The sequence below is a fragment of the Phasianus colchicus genome, chromosome 5 (assembly GCF_987193195.1).
Source record: "Phasianus colchicus chromosome 5, bPhaCol1.hap1.1, whole genome shotgun sequence".
NCBI classification, from domain to species: Eukaryota; Metazoa; Chordata; class Aves; order Galliformes; family Phasianidae; genus Phasianus; species Phasianus colchicus.
The window spans coordinates 33,176,771-33,198,214 of NC_143440.1; the positions used below are offsets into that span (position 1 = coordinate 33,176,771).

General features: G+C 35.1%; 1 protein-coding gene across 3 annotated transcripts in view; it reads left to right on the plus strand.

Annotated features, from left to right (window-relative positions):
- The window catches only part of DPH6 (diphthamine biosynthesis 6), a 182,795-nt gene that overhangs the window by 124,176 nt on the left and 37,175 nt on the right, over positions 1–21,444 (plus strand). For all 3 annotated transcript variants that reach the window (XM_090141267.1, XM_090141268.1, XM_031593741.2), the window contains one exon: positions 20,393–20,798. In XM_090141267.1, the coding sequence (XP_089997393.1) occupies positions 20,393–20,798 (406 nt within the window). The remainder of the gene's footprint in view (positions 1–20,392; positions 20,799–21,444) is intronic.

Consider the following 21,444-nt stretch of genomic DNA (forward strand, 5'->3'; position numbering starts at 1 on the left):
GCTGCCTAGCAGGCTTTGGGAATGTTTAAAATAAAACATCCTAGAGGATTTATGTATAAAGCATTGCTGTAGGGTGCTTATCAATCTTGCTCTGTGCTAATTAGGTTTTATTCATTAATGACAGTATCAGAAATAGTACAAAAATATTTAGGAGGTGAGTAATATGTACCACAACAGGATCTAAAAATCAGAAAAATTTAAAATATTGGTGGGAACAGGATGGATTATCAGCTGGATATTCCAATTTCTCTATCATTTTATCAATAGATGTGGTTGCATTTTTCCTCATGCTATGCATACTTTTATGATTAGGAATTGGTTATGTAAACAGCAAAGCACAGAAAAAGATGTTTCAAACACTTTTATCACAAAGAACCAGAGGGAACTGTCCTTTCCTGAAAATATAACTGATCATACAATTGTTAATTTAATTTAAATAGATATTCATCAATGAGGTTTTGTTTTACAGGAGAAGTACTAGCTGACATGTTATTAGGAGAAATGTTCTTTTTGGCTGATTCTACTCTGAGAATAGGGGAAAACAGTAGAGCTTACTGTTAAATCATATTACACTTCTCCTTGCCTCCATAGAATCAATAAAAACAGGAAATGTACTTTCCATACCTCTTAATGTTTTACTTGAAGGAGCTTCTAAGATACTCTCTTTCTGGAAGCCAGAACACAGTAACTTTACTCTGAAGGCATCTATGTTTAAAAATATCAATAGCACATCCCTTATTTATCTTAGTTTTTGTTTGTTTGTTTTATGCCAATAGTGCTACAGAGAGTTCTAGGAGATGCAGTAACATGAATCATAGAATCATAGAAATGAAATAATAGTCTGTTTTCTGCAAGTAAATTAAGTCAGCCAAACATAAAAGTATTTTATTATTCTTGAACTTTATTCAAAGCAGTGGTCAAAGGCATGAGTCAATAACAACCTACAGATTGCTTAATAGGAACAAATGATGTCTCAATTGAAATTGCTCCTCTGTCATCCATGGAAAAAAGATTTTATTAGTGAAAACAAGACAATGAATATCATAACTCACTTCTTGTAAACTAGACATTATAAACCATTATAATAGTTTCAATTATATTTCAGTAGAGATTTTAGACTTTGCATTTCTGTTTGCTAAATATTCTGTGTTTAATAGCGAAATTATCATGTATTATGATTGAAGTAATTGCATTTAACACAGTGACTAGAGCATAGACATCACAACTGTCAAAGGGCTTTTTTTGGAGTATCAAAAATGATTATTATTCTGTGACATAGTGATGTCTGGTAAATATCCTCTACATAAATAATATTGGTCCACAATTTCAGTTGAATCATTATATATATATGTATAATAGAATATATTATATAATATATATCTACATAATAGATTTATTCTATGTTATTATGTATATTTATATAATATAGAAATTGTATACATTGTTTAGGACCTAACAGAAAATAACATAGAAGTGTGAGAATTGTTCTCTGTGTACGTTTATATAACACTCATGTTTTAAGAACCGGATGTGGGCATGAAACTGACCATTACAATAACCTAGGAACTTCTTTCATCTATGAAGAGAAAAATAACTTCGGAATGTTTCATAATAACCATATTTTTTCACAGATAACCAGATGAGTGGCTCTAGTCAGTGTTAAGGACGGAAAGAGGGAGACAACAGCAACAGTAACTAGAGTGGACTTTCTAGTAACTATTTACTTGCTTTCTTCAACCAGTCTCTGACTATGTGCTACCACATAATTCCTTGCTATCTGTACAGCTCCTATCCATTGCTGCCATCCCGCTTTCCCTCACTCCAGGAGGGAACGCACTGTCTTTTCTCCAGTCACTGTTCCCCATAGCCTGACTGCTCCAGTATTGCCTCAAATATTGCCTCTCTAAGCCCAGCCATCAAGGATGATATCCACAGAGCTGGAATACAGCCCCTGCCTCTCCTTCTGTCTTCTTCTTACATCAGTTGGAGTTGCAGTGTTGTTGGAATAACTATTCAGGGGCAGAGAAAAAGAAGTCTTGTGGAGGGATGGAAGGTTGTAGTAGGAATCCACTGTGGAGAAAAGAAAAAATGAGCAACAAGGAAGAATAAAAAAGCAACCCCAGTAAGGACTTACACAAAAGAAATATTAAATCACTGGGTTGGCAAAAAATCTTTGGCTCAACATTTTAAGTATACACAAGAGAGGTTTCCTTGTTAAAACTAACAGGACATTGTCGAAACTGAAACTAGATTAAGGGAGCCTAGGAAAGAATTTAAGTTCTGTGGATGGCTTTGTGGCTTAACCCAGCAGATGGCTAAGCACCACACAAACCTTCTCTTCCTCTTCCCCCTTCTCAATGGAATGGAGAAGGGAGAGAATTGAGAAAAAAACCCACAAAGTAGAACTCATGGATTGAGATAAAACTACTTACTAAAACAGAGAAAAGGAGAATAATAGACTATATAGATATAAATATATATGAATATATATAACACGTGATGCACAAATAATTGCTCACCATCCCCCCCCCCCAGCCTATGCTCAGTCAGCCCCTGAGCAGTGAAAAAGATCCAGATGAAGTCCCATCCCGTTCAAAACCCCTTCCCTGTGATGTCATATGGTATAGAATATCCCTTTGGCCACTTTAAGTCAACTGTCCCAATTCTGTCTCAGCTCCTCAGGCCCTTCACAGAGAATAGCCTTGGCTCTGTACAACACTGCTCAGCAGCAAGTATAAACATTGGTGTGTTATCAATATTTCTTCTGGAACAAAAACATAGCATCATACCAGACACTCTGAAGAAAGCAATTCCATACCAGCTGAAATTCAGATGGATAGGAAAATTTACATTATTATTAAGTAGTGTTCATTGTAGAAATTAAAGTTAAGGGAAGCAGTAGTTAAAATCAAAAGATAAAACAGCACTGTAAAAACAGAATAAAGACAATTATACAAACAAATAACCAAAGCCAAAAACCTAGGAAAAATAATTGGAATTAACAAATAGAAGTGCCAGCCATCAACAGCTTCCAGCACTCTCCATCCACAGTCTCCTTAGGAGTCCTAATAAATAGTAAGCTCTCACCAGCATACTTTGGGACATTTTGACACCTTCTTGATACCTTCATGAAGCTTTGTTAGTCAGAAATAGTAACAATTCAATTGTGTGGTAGTGTGGAGGAACAGTTTCTGCCTAATCCAGTAGTTTGCATTTTAAGTAGCCCCCCTCAAAAAAAAAAAAAAAGAGCGAAGAAAAAAAAAAGCATTTAGCATTGCTAAAACTTTCTGGAGAAGAGCTGACAGACTCCCAATTAAGTCTCATCTTGTGTTGTTTTTTTTTTTTACTTCACATCTTTTAATGACAGTGTCATGTAATATGATAATTTTAAAAGCAGTTTTGCTAACTCATTCAGCAGAGTAATCAATAGAAAAAATAAGCCAGATGGGTTGTAGTCCATTTGTATTGGGTGGGACAGATGGCATTATTGATAGATGGAAATATTCCAAATAATTATTGTATAATGATATAACAGTGAGTGTGCCTGCAAAATTTTATTAATTTACTTTGTGTACACACTGGATTTAATAGAGTGAGTTGTGCTGTTTGGATAGAGCTCTCACTATATTTAGTTCAAACCTGACTCCAGCCCCTACCTACTTTTTCCACTCCCCATGGGTTTTCTTTGGAGAATCATTCCTGTAGTACTTTGTTGGTGTATTTGAAGTGGTGCATTGCACATCTGTCTGTGCCGCAGATTCCACTAGGTTAGCTGAGATAAATAAGACCATGACTAAATTTTTTATGCCTCACAATATCTACTTTTGTCATTCTTAACTATATGAGGAAGAAACATGCTGTAATATATTAAGATTTCAGGCATTCAAGCTTGTTTAACTGCTGTGTTTGATTATTCTTACATCTTGCTAAAGCCCAGAGAGAATGAGTATAGCTAGGCCAGTAATATTTTTGGTAATTGGTGTAATAGGTATTTGTTTTGGCTGTTCCTGATCAAATGTACATTCCGTGACAAAGTATTAGTAATTTAGTATTGTCTCTGAGATAAGAGCACATGAACTTAGTCACAGAATAATTCAGAGGCCATTTCCTGCTTTTGAAATACAGTTCTTGATAATCATGACTGAATGACAAAAATGAGTTTCAGCTCTCGTTTTGATTTGATCTTATACACAAAAATCTGGGAAATATTTTCCAGAACTATCTGAAGTTATCTCTGATTTCTATAAAAAGAAAAATGTATAGGGAAATACGGTAACATATTGAGTACATAATGTTTTGTTGCCACCTTGAAGTTTTGGATCGCCTGTATTTGTACGTGAACTGAAATGGTGAAGGGAGATTTGGAAAATTTTGATTAAACAGTGAAAACAATATTTTTTGTTAACAATTGAAGAAAGAATTACCTAGGAATGTAATATTTCATGTAATTGCAGCACTTATTAATAGCTCTAGGACTATAAAATGTACCTTTTACTTCAGCAATTCATTTTATACATTGTTTTTCTTTTTTCAGATGATAATATTGTAGATTAATTCCATTTTCCATTCTGAATTATTTCAGTAGTCTGCTCCCCCTTATTTTCTGTCCTCATCTATTTTTTTCATCCTCTTTCTCCAGTAAATTCTTGATCAAAGATAAGACAAACTTAAAAATTTTTCCTGTGTACCTTTCTCCTTTTTTTTAGTAAGCATTTGGCATGAGAGGTTGTGGTTCCATGGTTGTTTCAAATCCAGCAAAGAGTGCTATAACTGACTTTCTTTCTGGAGTGCCAGTCAGATTGATGACAATATGTCTTGGTAGCTCACAATGCAGAAGTGATGAAAGAAAGATTTGTGGTATTTTATCTGATATATATGTTATATGGGTTCTTTGCTTATTTCAGCACTGGGCGTCTTGATGCCAGCTATAAATGTCTAAATTAAAACCCTTTTTGCCAGATATATAAAGTGTTCTGATGTAAAAGATGTAAATTAACCTGAACTAGGACTTTTAAAAAATAGAGCAGTCATATAAGGGCCTCTGGATCCCCTGTACTGTATCTCCCTTGACACTCCTGTAAATACCATTCCTACTACCCTGTGTCTTTCTGCTTTGTCTATAGAAGACTGCAGAGTCTCAAGTTAGTTAAAAACAAGTTAACTCCAATACAGAAGCTGTCTAGCTATGTGTGGCTATGTTTCTGGGGTAATGACGTCTTCAGTGCAGTTATACAGAATGGCATCATGGATCTGTGAAACAGCACCGTGTTGCATTGTACAGATGTGCACATAACATTCGGAGTATACAGAGCATGAGTTTAAGTAAAGTTAATGCATTCCCTATCCTAAGTAGAACATAGATTATGCTCAAATCATGGAATTCAGAGTTTGTTAGCACTCCAATAGATTGGACAGAGGTTTAAGATTCTCTTTACTTATAGATAAAATTACCGTGTAACTTAAAAGGAATATGAAAAACAAACAAACCAAACAGATTTCAGTGAGCGGGTATGTACTTTTTCACCATCCTGAGCTCATTTTTAAGTCTGTAATATTCATGTACATGTTTTTGTATATTTTATCATACGTATGAGTTAGTATTTCTGTTGAACGCAAGTGTTAGATTTCCAAATAGTTCTATAAATTCTGTGCCCTATAGACAGTAGTGTAGGTAATACTAGTTTAAATGGTCTCCTTCTGTTACCTGCTTCTTGAACAGAATAGTAATAATTTAAGAAGTAAATGAATTTTATGAAGGTATAAATGGTAGATTAAAACCCTGCTAAATTTGCACTGCATAAAAATCTTTCTTGGATGAATTAATGTAATCGATCATTTTAGCAAAAGAAAACTGAATGTTTTTGGAAAGGATTGCCTATCAAAAATCCAGTAGAAACAAAATATGCTCCTGTTTTCCTTTTTTTGTTTCATCAAGTTTATAGCATTTATTTTGCTACTATGCTATTTCAAGCATTCTACAGTTTGATATATTAAAATGGCCTTCTTTTATGGCCCATGTTAAGAACACACAGTGCATTCAAACAGCACTCTGGTACTGGATCTTTCATCTCATGCCTAGTGTATTTCATTTCCCCTGAGTTAGGATTAAACAAAGCTTTTGTATTCATTTGAAGCAACTGTAATGAGAATACTTAACACGGGTCAAATGCAGACATTGGAACTTTGGAGGTCCTTGAAAATATTCTGCCTTTTGACACTGGCCCACTGTGGGAGGTGAAAGTATTACCCTTTTCTTTTATATAAGAAAAAAAAAAGATTACTTTATTTGTAATATTAGTGAAACGTTGATGAATTTTAAAAAGGAATATAGGCAACACAAAGAACAATGAAGCAGTGCACGATTTTACTAAAGCTTTCATTAGACATTGAATGCATATATATAAGCATATGATTGCCAATGTTCTAAACATCATACATGAATCTGACCTGTTGTAGAACATAAACATAAACATAAAATATGAACGATGTAAGATAAGAAAAGGGAGGTTTTCTTGTGTGAATGTTTTAGTAAACAGATAGAGAGAGATACAGTCAAATTCTCAGCTGGTAAAAGTCACAGTAACTCTCTGATTTCCATGAAGTGATTTACACTAGCTTATTTGCCATTTATAGGTAATACATATATGCATATGGACTTTGTTTTTCAGTTAGACACAGTGAAGAAACACGTCTAGTTATGAGGGTGCTAAAGAGCCTAGTTCATCTAGATTGACTGATTTTCCCCTGCAGCAGTCCCTTTATATGAGGTTTTTGGGGTTTTTTTTTGAGTGATTCTTCATCTCCTTTGCTGAAAATATTAATTCTGCTTTGAGCCTGTCATTTTTGTGCTAAGCAGGAGGGCATATACACCTCTAGTATTATGCTCAGACAAGGGCCTCTTGTCCAAAGTCTTATATGTGATGGCTGTGAAAGCCATTAACAGGATTGCAGCCTCAAGGCTAGTACCTGTTGTCAGTGCTTCAGTAGAGTGGGTAGGATGCCATTCTGGTTGAAAAGTGATTAAGGCCCTACTTTCACTCAGGACACTTCCCTGTTCAGCTGTATTCCTAATTTCAGGTAGGGCATTTTAAATTCCCCTAACAGAGGAAGAAACCTCAGGAGATTCAACAGGGTCTTTTTCTGTCCTTGTCTGGGCAAGGTAATCCAGCTGATTTGGATCAAATTAACAGCAAGCTCACCATCCCAACTTTCAGTGACATTTTCACTAACAACTGGTCTGCCCTAAATCTTTGCCATCTTCTAGTGGAAATAATTCCTTACTATTATATAATATGAGGTGTGCTCTGAAAGTAACGCCTCCTATTTTGTCATGTTGGCCTACAATGCTGGAGGTGGATGTTGGTGGTATGGCTATAGAGTTTGAATCTTTCTGCCAATATTCAATTCAGTTTTGCTGCTGTGTGACTACTTATAAATGCCAAAATAAAACAAAAAATATTTATCCTTTTTTGTACTCCACTTCCAAACAAGTATGTCAGCAGCCTAAAAGTGAACTAGCGTTATTCTGAAATCAAATTTAAATGTTTCTGTATCAAAAACAAGCAATGCTAATTGGTCCATACTCAGTAACATGCATGCCAACTTTCTCTCTGTATTTATGCATCTACTGGGATGAAAAATAAAACCATTATCTGTTGATGTGATACATGTGTATAGCCTTGTTGATCCTTTAGATGTAACACAATGATCTCAACTGGTAATACTTGAAATCTAACATTTTTAGACAGTACTCAGTGGCAATATTATGTAGGTCTTTATGCATCTCATTTATAACCAACTTCATGGAAACATCCTGACCACCTCCTGCTGTTGACAAAGTAGTTACTTCTGCACAGTTCACAACAAAGAAACGATTAATAACATTATTTATTTATTATTTTATTTTATTCATTTAACTTTGTTTTATTTATTTAGTTAGTTATGTATGTTATATTTATTTTATTTATTAATTTTTTGTTATTTTGTTTAGTTATGAAGTTACTTATAAGGAAGCTATTAATAAAGTTATTAGTATAATTATTTTTAATAAATGAATTAGTGAAGAAGTCTAAAAGAGTAAAAATGTACACATTAATTGATGAAAATACTAATTTCCTATAATTTCTAGTTAATTCAATAACTTTGGTAAAGTTTTGTCATTATTTGTCAAATGTATATTTGCATGGAATTCTAGATATGTGTTCCGTAGTGCATGGTATCTCTATGCATGTTCTGCACAGATAATTATGTGGGGAAGATGTATGCATATACATCTATATTTTCATTTCATTTTCATATTCACTGTCTCATCCTTCCCATATACATATGTATGCATATATAATTGCATGTACAAAACATATCCATGAATATGGATTTGTAATTTTTCAACTTTTAATTAGCATTTATATTAAAATCTGTTGAACAAAAGCCATTTATTAAAAAATTTCCATGCTCCTGTACATGGGTTCACCTGAATGTAAGAGTTGATATCTCATTAAATATCTCAGTAGTAAGTATCCTCACCATCAGGAGAACTGTGCTCTCCATTTGAGCCATTCCAGTAACTGTTGAGAAGTTATGTATATCTCAGACTTGGCTTATAATTTTTAGGTGCCTGAAATTAGTTATCCTGAAATTCTTGTCACAAGTGGATATGCTATGTCTGGCTGGCATATAATTAATTTCCATAGTCATTGGGCATGGGCACAGCCAGGACTGCTGACCCAAATCCATATATCATATTACTTTTAAGGTGGCTGTCTCAATGAGTTAAACCATGGCTGTTCATAGGAGTTTAGTAGCGTCACCAGAATTTCCAAATTGTTTTTCTTCTGGCTCTAACAGCATCACAATTCAAAGCATAATGCAAAATTTAATTACAGGTTTTAATCAAAATTGCTAAAAATGCTATATGTCTACAGGAGAACATATGACTGTAGTTAGAATGTGAAGTAAAAGATGAAACTTCATTTGAAAATTAGCTCAACAGATCAAGTTCAAAGTCCAGAAGAAAAGCAGTCTTTCAAAGAAAATCAAGATCTGAAATTTAAATTCTGAATCATAAAAACAGCTATCCTTAATGCAGATTTTGATCATTAACTTTTTCCCATTTTCCATCCCATTTGGGTACACATTCTCAAATAATTTTCAAGTGGAATCTGTTTCCTAAGTGCTTATTTTTGACACTAGACATGAAGAATAAAACCCTCAGAGTGACAGTCTGTGATCATGTTTCATGTGGCAGACTTCATTTGCTTTCAGTTTATATTGCTATCAATTTACGACTTTGTTCCTTAAGTAGTTATCTTTCTTTCCACATTGTAACTGATATATTGAATGATGTATGTTTGAGAGGTATTTCAAGGAATCTTAACTCCAGTCGTTAACTGGTTATCTCTTGGCTCAGGATCCTTTAGATTATTGAGAAGTTGTTAATATTTTTAAAGCAAATAAAACAGCTTTTTAATGTGTAATTATTTTCTTACCAATTTTACATTTGCCTACCCTTTTGAGTATCTTGCATGCAGTGCTGGAATTTGCATTTAGCTCTGCAGGAATTTCTTTAAATATTATTATTACCGAGGAGTACAGCAAAAATCAAAGTGAATTTTTAGTACAATGGTGAGATATAGGAAGGTGCAATTGCAGTAACAGCAGCCAGTATTATTGTATAGAACTAACTCACAGCTTGACAGAAAGTCCCTGCTGTGGAGGAAATGTAGGGGAACTGGAGGGATTTTGCTGCAGCTGCACCCTACTGCTGAGATGCTTTAACCTGTTTCATTTTTATTATGCTTAATGTTTAGATATTTTGCTTCCAAAATTATATCTGTAAGTGTGAGAACACATAAAAGGCAGCACAACAGGTAAGGCTGTTTAAAAATTTAAAACTATCAGCAAGGGATATTAAAGGCCATAACGAGTAAGAAGGTTGCCTTCTCATTGTGGGTATTTAGAGTGAAGGCACAGCAGCCTTGTAGACTGTAAATAGTGGGTAAAACAGATTTCTTAGCTTTAGAAGCTTTTACAGCTGGAAGGCACCTTCAGATCATTTAGTCTGACCTGCATATCACAGGCCATTACGTTTCACCTAGGTATTCCTATTTTGAGTGTACTTAGACTAAAATACAGCTACCTAAAAGGAGGTTACAGCAAGGAGGAGGGTTTGGTCTCTTTTCTCAGGTAACAAGTGATGGGGCATGAGAAAACAGCCTCATGTTGTGCCAGGAGAGGTTTAAATTGGATATTAGGAAGATTTTCTTAATCTTGGTGGTGGCTAGGCATTGGAATGGGCCACCCAGGGAAGTGGGCAGTACCCATTCCTAGATGTATTTTAAGAGATGTGTACATGGCTCTAAGAGACATGGAATTGGGCAGAGCATCTTCAGTACAAGACCAAGCCTAGATAGTGGTGCAGTGTCTGGATGCCAGCTCTCTTGACTGCTGTTTATAGCTCCGTCCCTCTGTCAGTACTATGCACTGACTTAAATGCAGAGGACCCTCCATCTTCTGAGCTGGTGGCCACATCCATACTCCAAAGAGAGATCTGTAATCCTTTTCTGCTTTTTTCTGACTTAGTACAGAGTGGCCCATTTGTCTCTGCCTTATCATTTCTGACGAGATTGGTGTAGATCTCAGTGTGGTGCTTGTCACTAGGGCTAGCTGCTGTACTGACTGTGATCTCGGATGCCTTCTGCTCGTCTGCAGTTTGACTGGAGCCACTTTCTTGGTTAAAACTAACTTCACTTATGTCCTAGTGCCCTTCAACATGAGATGTTCTTGCCCAGGCTGAGAGAAGAGAGGGTCTGATGCCAATTTATGTTTTATTTTTTCCTTCAAACTACTTTGAAAAGCTAAAATAATTACTTTTTAAGGAAACTTCTGAGCTTACCTTGGTAAGCCCAGAAAGCAGAAATGTTAAGCTTCTAATAAAAAGTTCTTACAGACTTTTTATACTGTCTTTGTTCAGGCTTTTAGTTGTTTATTTCTTCTAGAGACTTGTTCAAAGCTGACTATGTCTTACTAGAAATGTGAAACTGATTGCTTTTATTTTGATCATGTCACAGAGCTTGCACTGTGCCTTCTTAGTGTCCTAAGTGAAAGGATTTAAAACACATGTCCAATAATAGAAAAAAGAAGCAAAATTAATAAGCAAATGATATTTTTGTATACTAAATATAGTCAAAAGAGAACTTTTAAGGTTATGTCTTTAATTTCAGCTGAGCCTTTTGTCTATCACACAGAAGTGAAGAAAATGTATTTCCCTTATTGAAGCCTCTGTTGGTGGTTAGGGTAAAAGAATACCAACTGTCTAAATTATTCTGTTTGAGTGATGTAAACTATAGATTGTATATAGTTATTGATCAGATTTTTTACAAGCCCTTTTTTCACAGGCTCCCACATTTGCTTGTTTTTTAAATAAAACTTAGATATACTTACAGTAGTACTATTCAGAGACCATGCATCATGGAAGTTTTGACTCTGTAGGCTTAAATATAACATCCGTGTTCCTCAAAGCCTGTCTTGACTTCTAAAATCAAATTTATGAGATTTATTGTGCATCTTTTTCCCTAAGAGTGCTCACTGGTGTTATATTATATTAGTTAATTTTTGTGGTAGTTTCTTCTGATATATTTGTTCGACTACCATGCCAGAAGATTTTAGCCTTGAAAAATTCTAATAGCGAGATTTTATAGAGATTTTATACGTAATTGATAAAACAGTTTAAAGTAAGATCTTTTTTTCACCCACAAAATGCCTTTGGCAAAAGCTCAGCATATTAATTGCTGACCAATTCATATCTAATAATTAAATTTGCGTCACTACCATAGAATTATTTTCAAGAAAGCATTTTTCTTACTTTATTTACTTTTTACTAGATTTCTAATTAATTTTATTTACTCTTAATTTTTTTTCAAATGCCAACTTGTGGAAATATTATATGGAGAGAACACATTAATTTGAAGTCTACTAGAATAAGAAAAAATGATTAGAAGTACCCTCAGAAATAGTATTGCTGCTGTATTTCTAAATCCATATTTGTTTTCCTGTGTCTACTTTCCCTTTCTGTTTCTGAAAGACAGGTGAAGACTGCACACACACATACACACAAATCTGCAAAATGCATTATCAGATGCTGAAACAAATGTAGGTCACTTTGAAAGTAATGCCTCCTACATGGAAACTACAATAGATACAAACAGCACAATAACAGTAATTGATAGAGCAAATTCTCAGCTACAAAGCATGGTAATCAACATAATTGCCACCATCAGGTATGCATTTTTTGCTAGCAACGAACAAGAGCCTGCATGCTGCACCCCTAAAAATCTGCACCAGCCAAAGTTGTTGCCACTGTGGAAATTCACCTCACTGCTCACATCCACTGTTAAGTCTCCATAAAATTCAGCAAGTGGGTGTTATTTGTTCCATAAGGAGGAATTCAATGGCACACCATTGCTCCATATGCACTTCCGTGGCAGGCACCATTTTGTCAGAATGCCACTCTGCTATCATCTGCTGCATGGCAACAAAATGTGATAGAATACTGGTGGGAAAGTTTAGCCTCAACTGCCATCTGCATCTGACATAGTTGTCCAAACTCATAAAATAGGAGGCATTACTTTTGGAGCAGCTGTCATAGAACCTTCTTTTCTCCAGATTCTCCTTGTTGGGTAACAACAACTAAGTATACTCTTGGTGTTCTTGCTGACACTGTACAAAGTAGCTTATATATGATACAAACTACTGTCAACTTTGTCCAACATGTTAGTAGTAGAGAGAACGAAGATATCTGAAGAACATGTTTCTTTTTTATATTATCACTGTTTATTCCAAGGCAAATATTCAGGTTCACAAGACCTCATTTTTAGCCTTCTAGTTTAACATTTGTATATTCTTAGCATCTGTTTTATTTCAGGAAAGAATAATAAATGTCAGACTTTATTTTTGTAAGCTTTGCAAAAAGTCTTAACAGCTGTATTGTTATAAAACACAGTGGTTTTCATTCTTTGAATTCAGGACTGTTAGACCAGTGTCCTATTTATTAGATGAATTAGGATGTTGAAAAGGATTGTTTCTATCCTACTTTCTTCAGGAACTGGCATTTTTATTCTTATTCAGTTTTCCTAGTGGAATCTTTACTTTTTAAAGTCATAAACCTATTGTGAGAGACTCTCTAGCAAGCCTAAACTGGATCTCAGGAGTTTGATGCACTCTGTTTTATGCAGGCTGTGTAAGAGACATTTTAAATGTATTATTTACAGGCACATTAATCATGCCACTATAATGGTGTAATAATGCATACCATAGAAGTTTTTCATAAACTCAGCTTCTAAAAGTAACATCACAGTATCTTTCTTTTTGTTCTCTGAGTCAGTTCTTTGTAGAGATAGCAATTACACATTCATCTGTCTTACAGCTAGATTCCCTATTCAGCTGTGAAGTAGGTAGTCTGTAGATAGACCTTACTCATACAACAAAAAGAATATTTTTGATTTGGAACAAATGAAGGCTAGTCAAAATAAACAAATTTGCATAATTAATGTTAATAACTGAAGTTTGTACCTTTTTCTATTAAACTAAATAAAAGAGTTAAATGCTTATAAAATTGTTCCAATATAGGTTTGTGCCATATTTAGTATTCTTCTTTCCCTAGGAATTTGAATAGTTCTGACTTGATTTTGAAAAAATGCACTACTTGACAGAAATGCTCTTTTAAGGTTAGCACTTTTAAAACCACACTCTGGGTAATTTAGTTTAGACTCATTCCAGTCCAGTGTATTTCATTTAACTAAGGTCATAGCATTGGAGCTTTGTTTTAAAGAAGTAGGCATTTGTTAGTGTAAGAGTATTCTGTAGCTGTCTTGAGCACATACAATGAAAATAAAGTGACTTATTACTTAGAACTAAGGCATACAAAACATTTGAATGTGGTCATACTGTAAGCCAGCACAATAACCTTTATATCTGAGCAAATCTCAGGAAAGAGTTCTGCACACAGCATTTCAGCTAGCTGTTTTACTTTAATGTGGAGATATAGGTTGATTACAAATTCGGAAATGAATTGACACATTCTGCTGTAAACCTTCCATCTAGTGTTATGAACAGGCTTATATTTCTGCATTAGACATTTTCATAAGTGTTAGCTAAGACATATCTCTACCAACCTAGCTTCTCAGCTTTGGTTCTATGTATGTATATAGTGAAAACTGAGTTCCCATTCTCATTTCTTGTGATTAGATAGCTTACTGAATGTGATGTCATTTATTAACTGTAGTACTGTGGACTTCAGTAGGTGTTCTGTGATGCCTTTAGACCATTTATATTTCTAGCCAATTGTCCTTATACTTTTGCAGATTTGAGGTAAGTGTCCATAGTACAAACTCGTTAGAGGAGTTAGAACACAGCTGACTGTCTTGGTTGCTCCGGAGGTAATGGGGCTCATTGCTGTGTCAGTTGCCTAAAGCAGACAAGCCTCATGCTTGGCACTGTCTGGCACTGTGCGTTAGGATTTGCTTGTCTATGCTAATGCTATATCCGTATAAACAAGAATTTATAATATGTTTAGCTCCTCAAAAGCAGTATTCCAGTTTTCTCTGTGCTTCTGCTTCAGGAAAAAGAAGATTAGGCTTTTTATTTCTTCTTCCCTCAGAAAGAGGCCAAGAATAATCAGATTAAACTCTGAATTTTCCACTATGATGCCAATACCTCTGCTCAACTGACTGAAGAAGCACTTTTCCTTTCAAAGCTGTTACCTGTATTCTCTTGTTTGACTGTATGTTCACTATTAATCTGTTAAATCAATCTGGAGTACTCAGATAAATATTAACAATTACAGAAATGTTGGAAGGGACTAGTTATGTAAATTCAGCCTGTCTTGCCAAGAAAGCCCAGTTATTTTTCTTTATCAAACACATTACTGCATAAATTATTGTGTAACAATATAAGAATAGTAATAATGGTGAAGGTTCTGCTTGGTATTCTGACTTCTAACAGTAGTCCTAAGGAGACATGAACAGTAAAAATATGAAAAGCACATATCCACTCTAATGTTCTTCCAGCTTCAAACTATTTCAGTTCATATTTAAATTAATTAGATTTATTGTAATAGTTATATAAACCATTAATATCTATATAAATTATTGACTATTTAATAAATTATTTTATTCTTTAGTAGGATTTTTAGTATGTCTCTTTTATAATCCCTACTGACTCTATCTTCTAAATGTTTGTTCAGGTTCCCCTTGTATTATATAATGCTCTTGGAACCATGGCACTCTGTCAAGGAATCTTAAGTGTCATCCATTATTGTACTTTTTGTAACCATGCTCTTGCTAATGTCATTTGATGATCCATAGCTCTTCTACAGAAAGACAAGCATGCACAATCAGTTCTTATCTCGATCTACTCTTTTTATGTCATGCATGACTTTGTAAACCCTGGTCAGAGTCTACTTAAGGAAGCTGAAGAACATTTTCATTCAAATTTTCCAGAGCTTTTTGATCATCCTTGTTGTATTCCTCTGAACACATTTTGCATCTAGTATGACCTTTTTCATCTGAAAGATCAAGAGGTGTGTATCTTACACAAGATGTGAATGAACTGTGAATTTCTACAGTGGCATAACATAGTCCACTGTGATCTCTATTCCTTTGTTAACAATTCATCATGTTTTACTTGGTTTTCTGACTGCTGTCACCTGCTGTGATTCTTTATTAACCAGTCCATGAAGACTTTCCACGATGTTACTTAACATAGCATGGGACCCTTTTCAGTGTTTACTGTAATATTGTATCAGTCAAATTTGTTATCATAAAATTGCAGGTAAATAAGACAATCACACTCTAAATCACTGTCATATCACATCTTTTTTTAAAGTCCTTGGATTTACCAATTCACATAGGGTCAGAATCCTGTCATAGTCTGGTCTCTGAGATGATCCAGTTTGCATCCACCCCTGGAAGAAGGCATTGTTACAGATTAATTTATTTTCAGAGGCTATCTCCTTCATGGTGAAAGGATGCTGACTTCCTGCTCCAACCTTCTTTAAATCAGAGCATGTAAATATATATGCTATAGAAGAAGCATCCTTCTCCATAGTACCTCAGCAGTCTGCCATTGAACCTTTAGATCTGTTTATTTTTTCTGATAACGAACAAACTATTCCTAGTGCAAATTTACTTTGCAGTGTTTGTTTTTGGTTTAAATGTTTAAATTTCCTGTGGAAATGCTCATAGCAGGATATGAGGATCTTTTACAGGCATACTATCTTACATGAATTGAAAATCACTTGAGTACTGTTAATTCTTAGCCAGGAAATAATTATTTAAGAGCAAATGCCTTTAGATAGCAGCTACGCTTACAGCATAATGAAATTTGTAGAGATTTGTAAAGTTCAGGTTGTACATACTTTAAGGAATCACTGCTTTCAACTTTGTCTGGCCTTGTTTTATCACCTCATTAATAAGATTTTCACAGAGGTTTCCAAGAATTATTTGACACTTCTTTTTCAAGAATAATAGGCCAAGCCAAGGTGCTTCCTCCTCTACCTCAATTTGTGCTTGCTCTTTTCAAGACTGTGAAGATGTGAGAGAAGGACTAGGCTGAAACTCATGCTCGTTTATAGAATGCTCTACAGCATTATTCTTGTGCAATAACCTGAAATCCATGTTTTTCTTACTATTACCGTAGGTATCTGCCAGAAAGTGCTGTCTCACTGAGGACAGTGTAGAATCAATTATAAAGAGTAACTTATTTGCACTCTTAATACAAACTTATATTTTTCCAGCATTATATGATTAGAATTTCTTAGCAGACCCATAAATATTCATCCCCACGTACAAGGGAAGCTATCGTAACAATATTCAACTGTTTAAGACAGTTGTAAATTTCTGACAGATAACTCAAATGCAGCATTCATGTACAACACAAATGTCAGTGATTTCTTGAAAATAAGTCAGGAGAGGTCATTGTTAGTAGTATTTATGTTTGATTTTTAGCAGCTGATGAAAGATTGTTAGTCCCTAGTAGCTCTATCATTTGTGCTTTGTGCAAATTCTAAAGTTAAAGGTTATGAGTGCTATGGTACTGCACAGGTGCACCATGAACAGTCTTTCACTCAGAATAATTCTCGTTTGTTAAATTTGGAAATGTGCTTTCTCCTGGCCTTAATTTTCATGTATTTCTTCATATTCTAAATGGCAGCTGAAGGCAAGCAGAAATAGTGAGTAATTGATTTAACAACCTAAGACAAGTACAGGGAAGTAGAAAAGTTTGTCTTAGTGCTTGATGTGACCTGAGAGAGCTTCTCTAGACTTTTTTTCTAAACTGCCTCAGCACCTTGGGCCAGCAAAGTGGCCTTTAAGCCTGAATGAGCATGCCTTTTTTTTTTTTTTTTTTTTTTTCTTCCCTCAGTGCAAAACTCCGGTGTTTCATCTTTTCAAACTGTTTTACAGCACTCAGAGCAGAATTTTATTGACAAGGTTAGAATTCATCTCCCAGAGGAGAATACTGTGTGCTCCTCCTGTTAAGTGCTAATATAACATTTATGTGTTGGTACCTTAATAACAGCCCCAGCTTGCCTAATGAAAGTACTGAAAGCAAACAGTACTCAGTGAGATTTTCTTATAACTGGAGTGACTGCAATTTGAGACAAATTATCCCTATTTTTGTTCCCATATCAAAAACAGAAATGCTAAAGCAATTGCTAGATGTTTGGTATAGAATTAGACTCCACTATCGTTAATATAGAAGTAAGTGCATTTTTCATGTAAACAGCTCACAAGGGTCAAGCATCAAAGATATTCTGTGGAAAATGCTTGTCAATAACCTTGTGAGTGCATGTAACATGTCATTATTTCTTCCCCTTAAAGTTGAGAGCGAGCGGATGAAAATTGATTTTGTGAATTGAAGGTACTGAGAGTTATATGGCCTTATCAACTTCAGGTAAAATGACAGTTTTGCCTTGTTATTATTGTTCCTTTCAGAAATCAGGCAATGGACAGTATAAACAATATATACTGCAGGGTAAGCAAATATAAAAAAGTTATCTGTGTACACAAAGATATTATCTTTGTTATTATTTGTGTACACAAAAGTTATTATCTGTGTACACAAAGATGATATAAATCCCTAATCTCAAAAACAATATATATATTGTCTGTCTTAAAAATGGAGGAAAAAATAAGACAAAAAATATCTTCTGAACAGAATAAATACCTATAATTCTTCAAATTAGAATGTATTTGTTCAAAAAGCAGATAAAGGTACATTTATTCTTTTGGAGAGCATATATCATAAAATTCAGTTGTTTTCCATAAGTAGACATTGTCATAAAATAGGAGTATGAGTATATGAATTTAACTATAAGGTTACAGCACACATAAATGTGTGTCTGGCCAGGATAGAGCTGAATTTGTTCATAGCAGCCCTTACAGTGCTGTGTACTGGATGAGTGGCCAAAGCAGTGTGCATGACATGCTTTAGGTACATCTGAGCAGTGTCTGAGCAGCATCAGGGACTTCTCTGTTCCTCACACTACCCACACAGCAAATAGGCTGGGGGTGCACAAGAAGCTGAGGAAGGCACAGGCAAGATAGCTGACCTGAAGAGTTCAAAGGGATATCCATATCATATGACACCTTATACAGTAATAAAAACAATGAGGAGGTGGGTTTTGGAAAGGTACCCATTGCTTAGAGACTGGCTGAACGTAGGTCTGCCTGTGACAGGTGTTGAGGGATTGTCTTTGCATGAAGTGTTTTGTATTTTTTCCTTTCTTCCTCCTCTTTACTTCACTTATCAAGCTGCTTTTATGTCAGTCCCCGAGTTTTTTCACTTATGCCATTGGGGTGGGGAGGAGCAAGCAAGTAGCTATGAAGCTTCACTGCCAGCTGGGCTTCAGCCCACTGCAAGGCGAATCCTCAGCTGCATTCTGAGGCCTCTGCTCTGTGTATTCTGGTAAAAACAAACAAACAAACAAACAAAAAAAGGATAGAATACTTTGCAAGAATATGGGGACAAGATAATACTTTTATGAACTCATTTTAGGTTTTACAGATAATGCTATATAGTGTACTTAAGTACAGTTGATTTGTGTTGACATGACTGCAAATTGACAGTTTCCTCCTTTGGCTCATGGCATAGCACTTAAAGTGTTTTGAAACATTATATTCACATCCAATACCTTAATAACATGTTCCAATGTGATTTATCCTAAAATTCTTACAAGGAAGTAAGAAGAAAGCCTCTCCCAATTCATTAATACCATTAGAGAAAAAAGAGGTCAGTTTCTCAGAGTTAGCTTATCGAATAAGCTAATTAGATGTGTTTGTTGATGTAAAAACAGTTTAGGGTGCTTTCAAAATAATTCCACTATTAAGAAGATGCTCTTGTCATTAAGAGGGTTCATTTAGAAACACAGAATCATAGAATGGTTTGTGTTGGAAGGGAACCTTTAAGATCATCTAGTTCCAATCCCCCTGCTATAGGCAGGGACACCTCCCTCTAGACCAGGTTGCTCAAAGCCCCGTTCAACCTGGCCTTGAATGGTTCCATGAACCATGAATGAAATGTGGGGACATTCACAACCTTACTGGGCAACCTGTTCTACTGTTTCACCACCCTCACAGTAAAGAATTTCTTCTCAGTATCTAGTCTAAATCTACCCTCTTTCAGCTTAAAACCACTTCCCCTTGTCCTGTTGCTACCTGCCCTTATAAACAGTCCTACCCCAGCTTTCCTGTAGGCCCCCTTCAGATATTGGAAGGCCACTATAAGGTCGTCTCAGAGCCTTCTCTTCTCCAGGCTGAAGAGCCCCAGCTCTCTCAGTCTGTCATCACAGCATAGGTGCTCCACCCCTCTGATCATCTCTGTGGGCCTTCGCCTGGACCTGCTCCAACAACTCCATGTCCTTCTTGTGTTGGGTACTCCAGAACTGGACACAATACTTAGACCAAAGGAATCTTTGCTATATCTAAGCTGTATCTTTAGTATTTCAACTTTTAAACTAAAGACGTATATTTTATTAATCCATTGCTGTAGCTTCGGTACTTACTACTATTTCTATTCCTTAAAGAATGGAAATTTTGTTCATTGAAATGGACAGAAATTGCCATATGCAAATATATATATATTTTTTAATTGTTAAATACGTTAAGAACAGAATTTCTTTACATGATAAAGGCATAGTAGTATCTAAATAGGAAAAAATGAGCAGATATTAACTGCCAGATGAATTCATAGTTGCTCAAAACAAAAAAAAAAACAAAAAAAACCCAGCCACCTGAAATAGCTGTACTGCAGATACTTTTTTTGAATATATCATCTGAATAGGAGCAACATTAATTTCTAGCAGTTATGTAACATGCAAAATATTTTGTTTATCTTCTAGGTTGAAGATCCAGAAGCATATAGTGAAGTAGCTGCAGAATGTCAGATGCTTGCTGTGGTTGTTGTAACTAACTTACCTAGAGATGCTGCCATTGAATGGCATGTTACTGCAGTAGTTGATGACCCACTCCACAGAAAACATTTTGCAAAGAAGATGTTATCAGAGGGCTTCCAAATTGATTGCGAGTTTGTGAAGTCCAATTCTGCATCTTGTGCATCAGTCTCTGTACGTCTGAGCTTGATTTTACCTCCTGCTTCTCAGCTTGATTTAGATGGACCTCTTCATGACTTAGTTTCTATGTTTGGACAAGCTGTTGAGAAACTTTCAGAAGATTGCAGTGCAAGTCCTTTGTCATTTAGAGCTTTCTTCAAGAAGGATGTCTTTGATATTGGAATGCTACAATCAGGTAAGACTTCGGGTAGAAAACAAGTCTTAACACTAAGCATAATGCAATTTGTTTTACTTTTACATAAGGTTTGATTACAAGAAAACATGTTAAAAGTGCCTTTCAAGGAAAAGCCCAATTAAGATATGTTTGTTCTACTGACACATACTTCTTAAATAGAAAGGTTCCATTCTTGGAGACATTCAAGTCCAAATGGAAGCTCTAGTTTGCTTTTTCTGATCCTGACTTTCAGCAGTAGGTTGAACTAAATGATTTCCTTTCTATCTGATTTCTTCTGTGATTCTATAAAGAAGAAATTGCCAAGAAATCTGCCAGCCTCAGGGTCAAACATAGGGGTCATGAATCTTTTGCTTAAACATTATTGAGCAGTAGTCCATTTTTGTCTTGATGTAGAAGTATGTTCAAACAACCAAATGTATTGTGTTAACAAGAACTTTTTGGAGACTAAATAATGAAATATTATTATTCTGAAACAAAAAAAAAATGCCGTTGCGTCCCAAGATAAGAGAGTGCCAGTTTATGAAACAGGCTAATTTCATAGCAAGTTTTAGACAGATTTTTTTGAGTGGAGAAGTTTAATGTTTTTCCCAGTTTTAGTTTTATCAAAATCACATTCCATTATCAAGTAAAAAGAATAAAGAACAAA